Source organism: Apodemus sylvaticus, chromosome 2, assembly GCF_947179515.1.
Source record: "Apodemus sylvaticus chromosome 2, mApoSyl1.1, whole genome shotgun sequence".
Taxonomy (NCBI): domain Eukaryota; kingdom Metazoa; phylum Chordata; class Mammalia; order Rodentia; family Muridae; genus Apodemus; species Apodemus sylvaticus.
The window spans coordinates 154559566-154575381 of NC_067473.1; the positions used below are offsets into that span (position 1 = coordinate 154559566).

The 15816-nt window shown below is 47.0% G+C and overlaps 1 protein-coding gene across 3 annotated transcripts; it reads left to right on the top strand.

Annotated features, from left to right (window-relative positions):
* Positions 1-9565: 9565 nt before the first annotated feature.
* Positions 9566-15528, top strand: Nanog (Nanog homeobox). 3 transcript variants are annotated; one of them, XM_052172665.1, is made up of 4 exons: positions 9566-9719; positions 12831-13099; positions 14566-14652; positions 15139-15528. In XM_052172665.1, the coding sequence occupies exons 1-4, from the start codon at positions 9566-9568 to the stop codon at positions 15526-15528; spliced, it is 900 nt and encodes a 299-aa protein (XP_052028625.1). The 3 variants fall into 3 exon arrangements, with proteins under 3 accessions (XP_052028625.1, XP_052028626.1, XP_052028628.1); XM_052172666.1 differs by having other exon boundaries at positions 15142-15528; XM_052172668.1 differs by having other exon boundaries at positions 9635-9719; positions 15181-15528.
* Positions 15529-15816: the final 288 nt, after the last annotated feature.

A 15816-nucleotide genomic window follows, 5' to 3' on the forward strand; every position in this document is an offset into this window, starting at 1 on the left:
CCCAGCACTCAGGAGACAGAGGCAGGTAGTTCAAGAGGTCTATGAGTTCAAGACCAACCTCTTCTACACAGCCTCAGGGGCTGGAGAGATGGCTCAGTGGTTAAGAGCACTGCTCTTCCAAAGGTGTGAGTTCAATTCCCAGCAACCACAAGGTGGCTCACAAAAAGAGTAAAGGAATCTGATGCCCTTTTCTGGTGTGTCTGGGAAATGGCTACAGTGTACTCTTTAAAAAAACAAACAAACAAAAATCAAACAGAGGTGTTGCCTGGAGTGGCTCAGGAGAGTAAAACTGAACACTTAGGGTGCTCACCTCAGAAAGACAAGAAAATAAAAGAGTCAGAATATGGATCTGAAAGCCCAGTGTGCCACATGTCTCTGCTGTAATTCTGGCATTTAAGAGATAGAAGCAGGAGGATCATAGAGATTCAAGGCCAGAATTAAAACCATGGAGTTCATAGATCACCACCACCATCTGAATTCAAAGCCTCAGCACCTACATGAAGACCAGGTGGAGGGGCTGGAGAGATGGCTCAGAAGTCAAGAGCACTGGCAGCTCTTTTTGGACCCAGGTTCAATTCCCAGCACCTACCAGTTCCTTCTTCTGGCTTCTGTGCCACATTGGTACTCTGTTCTATATTCAGGCAAAACATATATATGTAATAATAATAATAAGAAGAAGAAGAAGAAGAAGAGCCGAGCAGTGGTGGCGCATGCCTTTAATCCCAGCACTTGGGAGGCAGAAGCAGGCGGATTTCTGAGTTCGAGGCCAGCCTTGTCTACAGAGTGAGCTCCAGGACAGCCAGGGCTACACAGAGAAACCCTGTCTTGAAAAAACCAATAAGAATAAGAATAAGAATAAGAATAAGAATAAGAATAAGAATAAAAGACTAAGAATAACCCAACCAAGTGAGTGGAGCTGAAGGTGGTGATGCAGACCTGTAATCTCAGCACTTGAGAGACGGAGGACGAGAGTAAGTTTAAGGCCATTTTTGGATTCATTACCAGTACTTTGAGACAGGAGACCTATCTCCAAGAAAAAAAAAATATGTGTCAATTAAAGAATATTTAAGGGACCAGGCAGTGGTGATGGCAGCCACTTGGGGATGGCATAGGCCTTTAATCCCAGAAGGATTAATCCCAGACTCAGGAGGCTCTACAGAGGGAGTTCCAGGATAACCGTGTCTCAACAAACAAACAAACAAACAAAAAAGAACATTTAAAGGGGCCAAAGAGAGGATTCATATCACTGTTTTTGCAGGGGACAGGAGTCCCCAGCACCATGAGGGATGGCTATAAACAACTGTGACTTCAGAGCCAGAGGATCCCACCCCTCTGTCCTCTCAGACAGACAGACAGACAGACACACACACACACACACACACACACACACACACACACACACGCATACACACCCTATGTCCCATATGTATGTATAGTATATATAATTTTTAAGTGTGTGTGTACAAGCGTGCATGCGTGCGTGTATGTGTGTGTGTGTATGTGTGTGTGTGCGTGTGTGTGTGTGTGTGTGTATGTGTGTGTGTGTATGTGTGTGTGTGTGTGTGTGTAGTGTGTGCGCGTGCGTGCGTGCGTGCGTGCGCATTAGGTATGTAAGTTAGTAAAATATGCATTTCATCCCAGCACTCAGGGGACAGAAGCAGACAGGCAGGTAGATCGATCTCTGGGAGTTCCAGGCTTCCTTGGTATACACAGTAACTTCCATTGTAGCTCTTCACTGCTAACCCTGACTGATTTTCTAAATTCTAATTCAAATAGCCTAAAAACCTATGTTTTCCTTTTCATCTAAAGTCTTGATAATACTTCTTTGACTTTTCCACATACACACCCCACCTCTCAGCAGCTGCCAAGATTTACGACTTACTGGCTTTGTTGTCTTCTTTCTTTCAATATGTATGTATGTATGTATGTATGCATGCATGCATGCATGTATGTGTGTATGTATGCATGTATGCATGCATGTATGTATATATGTATGTATGCATGTATGTATATATGTATGTATGTGTGTATGCATGTATGTATGTATGTATGCATGCATATATGTATTTTACTTTATTTATGAGTACACTGTAGATGTCAGACACACCAGAAGAGGGCATCAGATCTCATTACAGATGGTTGTGAGCCACCATGTGGTTCCTGGGAACTGAACTCAGGATCTCAGGAAGAGCAGTCAGTGCTCCTAACCTTTGAGCCATCTCTCAAGCCCCAAAGTGTATTTACATATTTTATGTATATGAGAGGTTTATGTTCACATACACCTGCATACTAGAAGAGGGCATCGGATCCCATTATAAATGGTTGTGAGCCAATATGTGGTTTGCTAAGAACTGAACTCAGGACCTCTAGAAGAGCAGTCAGTGCTCTTAACCATTGAGCCATCTCTCCAGCCTCTGATAAAATGGGTTTAATACAAAAGTCTCAAGTGTGAAGGAAAGCATGACTCCGGCCTTCCATTTGCATGCAAAGCCTTGGCTATGGCCCTTCTGTTAGCAATAAGACAAGTGTTAACCTTTATGCTCAGTTTTGTTCTAGAATAACAGTTCTCAAACAATACCAAGTAAAGATGTAAAGATAGCCTGTGGTGGTGGTGGTGGTGGTGGTGTGTGTGTGTGTGTGTGTGTGTGTTCAGCATAAGGATTGAACTAAGGGCCTCCTCATGGTAACCAGGAGTCTAATCAAGGAAAACTTGTTTAGTAGACAGAATCTCTCCCTACATATCCTGGCTGGTGATTCTCTTCCAAGGGCTAAGACTACTGGTCTGAGCCACCGGATCCTGCTTAGAGAAAGATTATGAAATACAGATTCGTGGTCCCTACCACTAGCGAGGAGGAGAAGTAGAAGATCACTGCTTCTCTCCCTAATACAGAAGCTGCTTCTGGTACCGATGATGCTGATGTAAGAACCTAGTCTAGGGTTACTACATTAGACAGTAAAGGCGAAAGCAAGGTCGCCACCACTGAGCTGATATTCTGATGTCAGGGAGGATGAGTGAGCAGATAAAGGATGGATGGATGATAGATGGATGCCTATATACATGTAGGCAGATAATAGACAAATGATAAAAAGATACAACATTAGCAGGATGAGAAGTAAAGACATGCCGGGCGGTGATGGTGGCGCGGTGGCGACGGCGCGACGGCGGCGGCGCGATGGCGGACGGCGGCGGCGCACACCTTTAATCCCAGCACTTGGGAGGCAGAGGCAGGCAGATTTCTGAGTTCAAGGCTAGCCTGGTCTACAAAGTGAGTTCCAGGACAGCCAGGGCTACCCAGAGAAACTCTGTCTCGAAAAAACAAACAAACAAACAAACAAACAAAATCAAAACAAAACAAAAGTAAAGACAGACGCAATAGAGTATTTAAGATGTGGATAATCCAAAGTGCCAGGCTGACCTGAGCTATATAGAAAGATTCTGTCCTAAAAACAAAACTAAAATGAAGTTTAACTAACAATGAAAACAAGAGGGAAACATTTAGAGGGAAAGACTTAAAGAAGCGGTATACCCTAGGTATGCTTTTTATTGGAATCTATTTGTTATATCGTGTGACTGTACTCGGAGCCCAACTTGTGGGAATACATTTTTCTTCTTCCCTAAGAGAGGGGGGCGGGGCGTGCGGGGCCGGGGGCGGGGCCGGGGCGGGGATAAGGCCTCTGAGTAAGAGGAAGCTCAAACTGCTTTGCTGGCTGAGCTCTCATTGGAGACTTCGTTTCCTTGTCTCCTGAGTGCTGGGATTTCAGACCTGGTACTATGTTCTGTGTAGCGCTGGGGGTCGAATCCGGGACCTTACTCACGCAAAGCAAGCACTCTACCAACTGAACTACACCCCCCAGGGTCATGAGACAGGCGGATTTCCAGGAGTTCGAGGGCAGCCTGGTCTACAGAGTTCCAGGACAGCCAAGGCTACACAGAGAAACCTTGTCTCGAAACAAGCAAACAAAGAAAGACAAAACCCCGGAAGGGTTGGGGTCTGTAATTCTCTCAAATTGTTAACTTGCGGGAATTTCCTTCTCAGGTTTGCCTCCCAGCATTTCTCTGCGGTTGGCTCGGTTGGCTCGCCCGGAGGACTCCGAGGCTTGCGATTCACTCCCCTCCCCCACCCTTCTCTAGTCCCTGTCCTTTTCAGTACTAACCCTCAGACAACTACACGTTCAAAAGTAAAATATCTCTTGTTTTTGAAGTGCAATACTCCCCGGCGGGCCCACCTCACAAACCCTTACTCCACCCACAGAGCTAGTTCCAACCAGGTCTTAGGCTTCAAAACGTTCTCCACCCTTCAAATTCCTTCCCTGGGTAAGGAATGTAGGGAGCCAGCCTTCTGGCTACCGGCTTCCTCTTCGCTTCCATCTCTCACCCCAGACTCTCACCAAGGGCACTTAGAGGCCGGACAGGAATGGGCTAGGGGAGGGATTCATCGCAGTCTCCCAAGCAGATTCCTTGGACCGGGAGCTGTGCGCCCTGCACCAAACCTTGGCAGGACTTGGGGTAAACTCGAGGATGTGGTGGCCTTGACTCGCCGGGGTCAAATGTCCCCTCTTAGGGGACTCGCATTTTGTTTCTGATAGGAAACGAGAACCGGCTTTGAACTCGAATCAACCAGTTCTCAGAACTCCTCCCAGCTCCCCCCCCCCTCGCCCTTCCCCTCCGGGAGGAAGGTTTGTGGTAGACAAAGGCAGTACTTACCAAAATTACGTCGCCCTTGGGACACACCTTGGGTTCCCCGGCGGCATCCTTTTTTTTTTTTTTTTTTTTTTTTTTTTTGCATTACAAACGGGAGTGCGGTTTTTGTAGGGGCAGAGCGGGCAGTTGACCGAGAGGACCTCTTTGGCACTGTGGGGGAGCCCTCCCCCAGCTCCCCCCTCCCGAAGAAAGAAAGAAACAAACTACGTGATTATTTAAAAAACTTGAGTGCGGCAAAAGTATGGGACTGAGATTATTAAGCAGTTCTTTCCTTGGGGCTGGTGAGATGGCTCAGTGGTTAAGAGCACAGACTGCTCCTCTGAAGGTCCTGAGTTCAAATCCCAGCAACCACATGGTGGCTCACAACCATCTGTAATGAGATCTGAAACCCTCTTCTGAAGTATTTGAAGACAGCTACAGTGTGCTTACATATAATACATCTTTTAAAAAAAAAAAGCATTTCTTTCCTTAGTGAGGTTGGAAAAGAGGGCGGGAAAGGACCTTAGAGTCCTCGACTGCTGACTTTAGGAATGGGCAAAGAAGAGCCGTCACAGAATGTCTACTGCCCTTCAATACGATAGCGGAGAGTCCTGTCGGACTTTAGATTTTAGGCTTGCATTTTGTTGTTGTTGTTGGTTTGTTTCTGTTTCTGTTTCTTTAGGCAGTCTGAAGATCAGGCTGGCTTTCAACTCCTTGTGAATCCCCCTTCCTTCTGAGGTGTGATTGGCAGAATGCCCGCGGTGCAGAGAAAACCAAATTCCAAACATTGTCCTCCGACTCCCTCAGGCACCTCTCTCTCTGTGTCTCTGTCTCTCTCTCTGTGTCTCTGTCTCTGTCTCTGTCTCTGTCTCTGTCTCTCTCTCTCTCTCTCTCTCTCTGAAAAATTATCCAGGCCACAGTTAAGGTGCCACATCTTTGATCCCTGTAAAGCCGACAGAAGCAGAGGGATCCCTGGGAGTTCAAAGCCAGCCAGGAATACACATTCCTGAGACTCTGTCTTTAAAAAAAAAAGAAAGAAAAAAGGTGTGAAGACACTTTCCTCTATCCCAGCACTTGGGAGAGAGGAGAAGAAACACACCAGCCAGCCTGGTCTACACAGCGAGTTCCAGGCTCTCGCTGGAGACTCTCTCCTGGAACTCGCTGTGTAGACCAGGCTAACCAGGACTGACATAGTGAGGTCCTGACTCAAAATTAAAAAGTGCCGGGTGGTGGTGGCGCATGCCTTTAATCCCAGCACTTGGGAGACAGAGGCAGGTGGATTTCTGAGTTCAAAGCCAGCCTGGTCTACAGTGTGAGTTCTGGGATAGCCAGGGCTACACAGAGAAACTCCAAAAACAAAAAACAAAAAATAAATAGGTGTCTCGAAAAACAATAAATAAATAAATAAATAAATAAATAAATAAATAAAAATTGACTACTAATATTCCTGAAGCCATGGGTCGGTCTGGTGGCTTCTTGCACTTAACACAACATACCATTCTTTCTTTAAACAAACAACTTGAAAGGCTTTTTACAGAAGATTGGAAGTCTTAAACTGACTTTGGTGATGCCGGCTTGTCTACACTCTGGAGCAGGCGTACAAAGAATATGTTCTTTTTTACTAAGTACTGCGTAAACCTTGATATTTCGAACCTGCTGTTCATTCTTTGCCCAAAGGCAAGAATCAAATCAGGAACATATTTGTATTAGTCCAGCAGATAAGCAGAAGGTAGAACAGTTATTCTTTTGTCCTATGATTTCTACTCAGGAGTTTATTGTTCATCTGTTTATTTTTTTCAATATTCATATCTCACTATGTAGTGGTGGCTATATCTTTAATCCCAGAATTCTGGGAGACAGCGGCAGGTGTATGTCTGTGAGTTCAAGGTCAGCCTGGCCTACAGATTGAGTTCCAGGATAGCCAGGGCTACATAGGGAAACTCTGTCTCAAAATAAGTAAGTAAATAAATAAATAAATGATATATTTATATTATTACTTATATTACAAATTATATAAGTGTTCTATAGAATATAATATATACATATACACCTATATCATATATAATTTAAATGTAAAAACATATCTGAAAATGGAATCACTAGAACCCAATTTTAAAAATATTGTTTCTTTTTAAAGTTTCCTCAGGCTCAAAAGTTGTCAGAGGAGGGATTAAGAGATGGGCTCCAGGGGTTGGGAGATGGCTCAGCGGTTAAGAGCTCTGGCTGCTCTTCCAGACGACCAGGGTTCAATTCCCAGCACCTACATGACAGCTCACAACTGTCTACAGCTCTAGTTTCAGGGGCCCTGGCACCCTCACACCAACATCCATGAAGGCAAGACACCAATGCACATAAAAATAAATGAAATCTAAAGAAGAAGAAGAAAAAGGAAAAAGTTGGACGAGAGAGGGTGAAGAGGGTAAACAGAGGCTCTGCCCACGAGGGAAGAGGGTAGGTCGGCACTCTGCATCTCTCCAGTTAGATGAGGGTAGAGGTCAACCATCCTCATTAGTTCATGTCTAGCAGTGTCCAGTTGAAACAAGAAATGGCTGGTTTGAGGCGGTCAGTGGCTCACCTGGTGCACTATAAAGTGCACACCTTTAATTCCAGCACTCTGGGAGGCAGAGGCAGGAGGATTTCTGAGTTCAAGGCCAGCCTGGTCTACAGAGTGAGTTCCAGGACAGCCAGGGCTACACAGTGAAGCCCTGTCTCGAAAAAAACAAACAAACAAACAAAAAGTTCATTCAGACCAGGCAGTGGTGGCAGTGGTGGGCCTTGGTGGCAGTGATGACAATGGTGGCTGTGGCAGTATGGTGCAGTGGAGGCATTGGAGGCCTTGGCAGCAGTGGTAGTTTGGTGGCAATGGTGGCAGTGGTGGCAGTGGCAGCAATGGTGTCATGGTGCAGAGGTGACAGGAGTGACAACAGAGGCAGTGGTAGTGTGACACAGTGGTGGCAGTGGTGGCAATGGTGACATGGTGCAGTGATGACAGGAGTGGCAGCAGAGGCAATGGTGGTATGGCACAGTGGTGGTGTGGCATAGTGGTGGCAGTAGTGGCAGTGGTGACAGGAGTGGCAGTGGTGGTAGTAGGGCCGTGATGTGTGGTGGCAGTGGCAGTGTGGTCAAGTGATGGTAGTAGTAGCAATGGTAGCAGTGGTGGCAGTGGTGACTTGGCACAGTGGTGGCAGTGGTAGTGTGGTACAGTGATGGCAGTGGAGGCAGTAGTAGTTTGGTGGCTGTGGTGGCAATGGTGGCAGTGGTGGAGGTGGCAGCATCGGTGGCATGGTGCAGTGGTGGTAGTGGCACAGTGGCAGCAGTAGTAATGTGGTAGCAATGGTGGTGTGGTACAGTGGTGGTGTAGTGCAGTGGTGGCTGTGGTGGCAGTGGTGGCTGTGGTGGTGCATACAGGGCTTTAATCCCAACACTGGGTGGGCAGAGGCAGTTGGATCTCTGTGAGTTGGAGCCTGGTCTACAGAGCAGGTTCCATTACTGTTAAAGCTACACACCGAGACCCTGTCTAGAGTAACAAACACAAAAACAAAACAACAACAACCGAACAAACAAAACACCCTCAAAACCAAAAACCAAAAAGGGCCATTCAAACTTAGTCTTTTGTAGTACAAAACCCAGGAAGAACCACTTTTGCCAATACCCACTGCGGCAGAGTCCACATGGGAGACTTAAGGACAGGGTGGCACTTTCCTCTCTGTTTATACACTGACGAGAGCCGACTTGAGCTAGGTTACAATTATTTCACTCACTTCTCTGTGATCACGACGACTGATTGGCAAACTTCAAACTTGGGAGATGGAAGCAGGAAGATAAGGAGTTTGGAGCCAGCTTCAGCGGTATACTGTGAGGCCAGCCTGGGGTACATGAAACCTCATCTCAAAGAAACTACCAAAACCAAACTTGAAATACAATAAATTTCTTCTTCCATTGCTTAGGTGGCTGAGAGAGGACGACTGAAGTAAGTGCGAAGCCAGCTTAGGTTACAGTGAGAACTTGCCTCAAAACAAAACAAAAGACAGAAGGCCTCTACATTAATTTAAACACTCCTTAAACTAGGCACGGTGGTAGGCAAGCCTGGTCTACGTACTGAGTTCAGGCCACTCAGGCAACATAGAAAAAAACCTGTTGCAAAATCAAAACGAAACACGAACCACCTTGGACATGTTAAAGGGACGGGACAGACCAGCTTACTAAGACGAGGTAGCAGGTCATGGGCTCTTCCTTCAGACTTTTGTTTAAAAGCCTCATTTTTTTTTTTTTTTGGAGGGAAGATTTCTCTGTGTTCCCCAAAATGAAAAGCAGACAAGAAAAGGCGCATTCTGAAAAGCAAGGCATATTTAAACAGAGACTTTGGCAGCAAGGTCCGACTATTTTATGTCTGTAGGAAAGAATGAAGGGAATACTGCCCACTGGAGACCTCCAGGGTTACAAGGCAATCCGGTGAAGAAGGAAACACATTTTTTTGGTCTTTAGATCAGACGCCCCTTCGCTTTTCCTCCTCTCTGTCTGGGTCTCTTTACAGCTTCTTTTGCATTACAATGTCCGTGGTGGGCCCGGCAGGTGGGACTGACTGTGAATTCACGGGGCCTTTGGAGAAAGGGTGCCACCGGGGTGGAGGAGAGAATAGGGGGTGGGTAGCGGTAGGTAGCGGTAGGAGGCTTGAAGGGGAGGAGTGAGTTGGGCGCTGGGACCTACCCTTTAAATCTAGCGCCTTGAGCTGTTGGCCTTCAGATAAGCTGATTTGGTGTCTTGCTCTTCGGTGGGAAGACTGAGGCCCACTTCACTCTGGGACATTTAACTCTTATTTCTAAGCTCTTTCCCTCTAGACACTGAGTTTTAAAGTCTAGTCCCTTCCCTCGCTACACGGCAGACATGAATTTGGGTCTTCCTGGTCCCCTTATTCTGCCTAGTTCTGAGGAAGCATCGACTTCTGGGGACTCCTCGCCAATGCCTGCGGTTCTTCACCCTAAGGAAAACTATTCTTGCTTGCAAGTGTCTGCTACTGAGATGCTCCACACAGAGACTGGTAAGTCTCCAGAGAACCAAATTAATTAGGGTAAGAGTAGAAAAACCGGGTGAAGGGTTATTGCCTCTTTATGAATCGTAGTCACTAACATAAGCGGGTGTCAGCCTTCTGGATATCCCTGTGAGTTTGCCTGGGATAGAGATCAGGGACACAGGATAGAACGACTTGAGACTGTTGTGTGTATTTGAGAACCTAAATATTAGGGCTTTTTGGGATATGTTACAGTAGTTCAATGTCCAGGGGTAGTGAATGGTGTTCTCAGTAGCAGGGAGACCTAACATCCTAGCTTTGGATGACCACCCCATTTTTGGTGAGGTTATAGTTAGTTTGCAATTTATCCAAATGGCCTTTTTCTCCAACAGAAGCGGTTGGCTTTTCTTTGCGAATGTGTCACTTGGCAGTTCTGGGTTTGTGAGCTGAGTGCTCCTCCTAAACCCCAAACCAAGCGCACAGTAAAGGTAGTTCTTATAGCCAACTGCTGGAGCTGAGGTCTGAAACTCATTTTGTCTGTACAGAGTCAGCCCAGTGCTCAGGCTTGTAAATGGTAGAACCAAGTGGCTGCTAGGTTGTGAGTGCAGTGATTCTCGGGTGTGTGCTGACATCGCTGGGTCCACTAACGTGCTCCGGTGTGTGCTGCCATACTCGGGTGTGGTGTGTGCTGTTATGCTCGGGTGTGATGTGTGCTGTCGTGCTCTGATGTGTACTGCCGTGCTCCCTTGTGTGCTGCCGTGCTCCCTTGTGTGCTGCCGTGCTCCGCTGTGTGTTGTCGTGCTCAGGTGTGGTGTGTGCTGCTGTGCTCAGGTGTGTGCTGCCATCCTCAGGTGTGTGCTGCCGTGCTGCTGTGCTCGGGTGTGTGCTGCCGTACTCGGGTGTGTGCTGCCGTGCTCAGGTGTGTGCTGCCGTGCTCAGGTGTGTGCTGCCGTGCTGCTGTGCTCGGGTGTGTGCTGCCGTGCTCGGGTGTGTGCTGCCGTGCTCCGCTGTGTGTTGTCGTGCTCAGGTGTGGTGTGTGCTGCCGTGCTCAGGTGTGTGATGCCGTCCTCAGGTGTGTGCTGCCGTGCTCAGGTGTGTGCTGCCGTGCTCAGGTGTGTGCTGCCGTGCTTCGCTGTGTGCTGCCGTGCTCAGGTGTGTGCTGCCATGCTTCAGTGTGTGTTGTCGTGCTCCCTTGTGTGTTGTCGTGCTCCCTTGTATGTTGTCGTGCTCCCTTGTGTGCTGCCGTGCTTCCTTGTGTGCTGCCGTACTCCGTTGTGTGCTGTCGTGCTCGGGTGTGGTGTGTGCTGTCGTGCTCTGGTGTGTACTGCTGTGCTCCCTTGTGTGCTGTTGTGCTCCGTTGTGTGCTGCTGTACTCCCGTGTGTGCTGTTGTGCTCCGGTGTGTGCCGCGCTAGGAAGTGTGTGTCACTGTCTTTTCTGAGCTTTGGCTTGATGTCTGTCATCTTGATTTTTCTGATTTGTGGTTTGATTTTTGATTTTTTTTTTTTTTTTTTGAGGTGGGAAAAAGTGCTGGATTGGGAATGAACGGGTGGGGATGGGATATAGCCTTTGCAAGTGCAGTGCAGTTGTGGTTTTAGTGCGTGCCCCTAGTGCCAGCGGGTGGCATCACTTTTCATTTAGAAGCTGCTTTAAGGGCTGTCTACTTATTGCCAGACTGCAGGCTAACATCAGCATTGCCGTCAGAGTGGGGCGTCCTCAATACTTCAGTGCAGGAGGTATTTTCCAGCCACTGCTGAATCTAGGAAACAAACGTTGGAGGAGCTCTTACCCCATGCCCAAGGCTCTGGGTTCAACCCTTGGTGTCTCAGAAGAACAGCAAAACGAGGCACCACATAAATCTAACACTGAGGCAGGAGATATGGAACACTTTGTCTTCTGGGGGAAAAAAAGCCAACTGAAGAGCTAGAGGATCAAGGATAAGAGAAACATATTGGGCTGGAGAGATGGCTCAGCGGTTAAGAGCACTGATTGTTCTTCTGAAGGTCCTGAGTTCAAATCCCAGCGACAAAATGTTGACTCAAAACCATCCGTAATGAGATCTGATGCCCTCTTCTGGTGTCTGAAGACAGCTAAAGTGTACTCATACACATAAAATAAATAAAATCTTTAAAAAAGAGAGAGAGAAACAAATTGGTTAATTGGAATTTTACTCTAGTAATAATTAACTGACCCTCTGACTGGCTGCTCTTGTAACAGCAAAAAAGACTGTGAGACATCTTTGAAATATACCCTTTAAAAAAAAAGGAAGGGGATTCTAAATTCAGGGCTTTGCATTGCTGGCAAGTGACTTAACCCTCGGCTTTTCCTTAGGTAACGTTCAGTACAATGGATTTCCTCATGACCTTCATAAGTATTAGTTAGTTCATCCCTAAACGTTAATATGTATATTTGTTGTTGTTTGACTGGGATATGGGTGAAGAAGGAGCCAGGGCAACGGATTGGAAAGCCCAGACTACAAACTCTTATGTTCTCTCCACCCTGCCATTGAACTGCATATTTTTTCATTAGTTGTCTTTTTACAAAAAATAAGATTCCCAGGGTATAATTGTATAATTTAAATAAGTAACAAAACTTAAAATACACATGTAAAAGGGAGATCTGTGCAAAATGGTATCAGTGGTGTTACCCAGGGGTAACAAAGTATTCCGGGTTGATTATAACTAAAGCATTAGGTTCTTCTTGTACTTACATAGATCGACAGCTATGAAGATAGATAACTGCTTTGAAAGTAAATATATTAAACGTTGGTTCCGTTGGGTTGAGGTTTTTTTTGTTTTGTTTTGTTTTCCGAGACAGGGTTTCCCTGTGTAGCCCTAGCTGTCCTGGAACTCACTCTGTAGACCAGGCTGGCCTCGAACTCAAATTCACCTGCCTCTACCTCCCAAGTGCTGGGATTAAAGGCTTGCGCCACCACCGCCCGGCTGCGTTGAGTCTTTTTGTAGCAGGGTTTCTCTGTTTAGCCCTAGCCATCCTGGAATCCACTCTGTAGAACAGACTGGCCTTAAACCTGTTCATCTGCCCGTCTGAGCCTCCCAAGTGCTGGGACTAACTAAAGGCGTGTGCCGCCATGCCAGGCTGAGAATGTCTCATTTACTAACAAGTTACCTCTTTATTCCTAACAGCCTCTCCTTGTCCTTCCTCTGTGGACCTAACTCTTCACGACAGTCCTGATTCCTCTACCAATCCCAAACTAAAGCTGTGTAGTCCTGAGGCTGATGAGAGGCCTGAGGAGAAAGAAGAGAGCAGGGCGGTTGCCAAGAAGCAGAAGACGCGGACTGTGTTCTCTCAGGCCCAGCTGTGTGCACTCAAGGACAGGTTTCAGAGACAGAGGTACCTCAGCCTCCAGCAGATGCAAGAACTCTCCTCCACCCTGAACCTTAGCTATAAGCAGGTAGGGTTGTTTAGTTGTTGCTATAATGGGACAAAATGAAACTGATTTGCTAATGAGTCCAGCTAACATCTGGATGGCTCTCTACAATAAGGCCTAGCCTACGCTCCTGTTAAAATCATAATTATGTGATTTATATATTTCCCAGTTTGTTTCATCAGTTACTTTAGCTTCTACTTCATCTTCCACCCCATCCCCAAATCAGGGTCTCACTGTGTAGCCCTGACTGGTCTCTGTGGACCAGGCTGGCCTCAGACTCAAGAGGTCCACTTGCCTCTGTCTCCTGGGGGCTGGAATAAAGGTTTGCCTGGCTTTTTTCTTTTCTTTTTCTTAAATAACTTATTTATTTTTAATTTTCTTTTGTCCATTGGGGTTTTGCCTGCATGTTTGTCTTTGTGAGAGTATCAGATCTCCTGGAACTAGAGTTACAGACAGTCGTGAGCTGCCATGTAGATGCTGGGAATTGAACCCAGGTCCTCTGGAAGAGCAGCAACTCTTAACAGATGAACCATCTCCCCCAGCACCCAGAAGAGTTTCACTTTACAGACCTGGGTGTCGTGGAGGTCACGCTTTAGACCCTGCTGACCTTAAACTCAGATCTGCCTGCCTGGGCCTCCCAAGTGCTGGGATAAAGGCCTGTAACATAAAGGCTCACCATGCTGGGCTCTGGCTGTCTATCTTTTTTTTTTTTTTTAATGTAAAACATTTAATTTAAAAATGTTGAACAGCACAATATATAAAATAGCTATTATAAATGCACATAGTGTATTCTATAGCTGCCAGGTTTAACTTTCTGGCTGTCCATTCTTTAACAGTAAAATTCTGGATTGAAAGGTGGTGCCCTGTGCTCGCCGGTGCACAGCCGAACTCTTAGCACCTGAGACAGAGGCAGGAAGGTCAAGAGTCCAGACCAGCTTGGAACTCAGCAAAACAAGCAGAGAAAGGGGGCTTGTATGCACCTCACTTGTCAGTAGCATGTACAAGGCCCCAGGATCAATCCCTACTGTTACTCTCCCCATCCCCACCCCCACAACAGCCCCAAAACAGCTTGAAATTTGTCCTCTAATCTCCTTGTGTTTCTCCTCCATTGATTTTTTTTGGGGGGGGGGGGGTTCGAGACAGGGTTTCTCTGTGTGGTCCTGGCTGTCCTGGAACTCACTCTGTAGACCAGGCTAGCCTCCAACTCAGGAATCCGCCTGCCTCTGCCTCCCAAGTGCTGGTCTCATCTGCTTGTCTGTTTTTATGTGTCTGGGCTTTTTGCCCAAGTGTCCATGTATCATGTGTGTGCAGTGCTGGGGGGGGGGGGGAGAGGAGGGCATCAGGCCTCCTGGGACTAGAGTTGTAAATGGTTAGGGGCTACCATGTAGGTGCGGGGTACTGAACCCCGGTCCTCTGGAGGAGCAGCCAGCGAGTGCTCCTGCCTGTGTTCTGTATGTCTTAGCGTGTTTGAATGTCCTGTCACTCCGCAGGTTAAGACCTGGTTCCAAAACCAAAGAATGAAGTGCAAGCGGTGGCAGAAAAACCAATGGTTGAAGACCAGCAACGGTCTGACACAGGTAACCAGCCATTTATGTGTGTCTGCCCCATGCGTGTCTTAACAGTTGCTGTAAGAGAGTCAGTGGCTCTGACTTTGCTTCTCAGCGCATCCTGATCCATCTGAGTCCAGTCCTGTCCCTCCCTTTCCCATCTTCTTCCCCCATGTACTCCCCCGCCTCCCCCCACCCCCCACCCCGTGGTTTCTCTATGTAGCCCTGGCTGTGCTGGAACTCATTCTGTAGACCAGGCTGGCCTCAAACTCAGAGATCCCCCTGCCTCTGCCTCCCAAGTGCTGGGATTAAAAAAGCATGCGCCACCACTGCCTGGCGTTCCCGTGCACTTTCTTGTGATATTTTATTCGTTGAGGCAGGGTCTCTCTCTTTCTAGCCCTGGCAGTCAGAGTGCTGGGATTAATGGCCTGTGCCACCATGCTAATCTTTTCGTATCTCTGCTGCTTACAACTTTCGATGTCCGGTTTCACTCATTGCGTTAATCACTTCTTTCAGAAGGGCTCAGCATATCCCAGCGTCCATTGCAGCTATCCCCAGGGCTATCTGGTGAACGCATCTGGAAGCCTTCCAATGTGGGACAGCCAGACGTGGACCAACTCAACTTGGACCAACCAGACGTGGACCAACCCAGCTTTGAACAACCAGGCCTGGACCACCCAGTCCTGGTGTACTCAAGCCTGGAACAGCCAGACTTGGAACGCGGCTCCGCTCCACAGCTTCGGGGAGGATTCTCTGCAGCCCTACATGCAGTTGCAGCAAAACTACTCCGCCAGTGATTTGGAGATGAATTTGGAAGCCACTAGGGAAAGCCAGGCGCATTTTAGCACCCCACAAGCCTTGGAATTATTCCTGAACTACTCTTTGAATCCACCAGGAGAATTATGAGACTTATTCAACAACTGGGCTTAAAGTCAGGGCAAGTCCAGGTTCCTTCCCTCCTTCCAAAGATTTTTACATTGTTTTTATTTCTTAATTATTATTTGGGTTTTTTGTTTTGTTTGTTTTGTTTTGTTTGTTTATCAAGACAGGGTATCTCTGTATAGCTCTGGTTGTCCTGGAACTATTAGTTCTGTAGACCAGGCTAGCCTCAAACTCAGAGATCTGCCTACCTTTGCCTCCTGAATGCTGGGACTAAAGATTTTTCAAAGATTTTCATATTTTTTTTAAGATTTA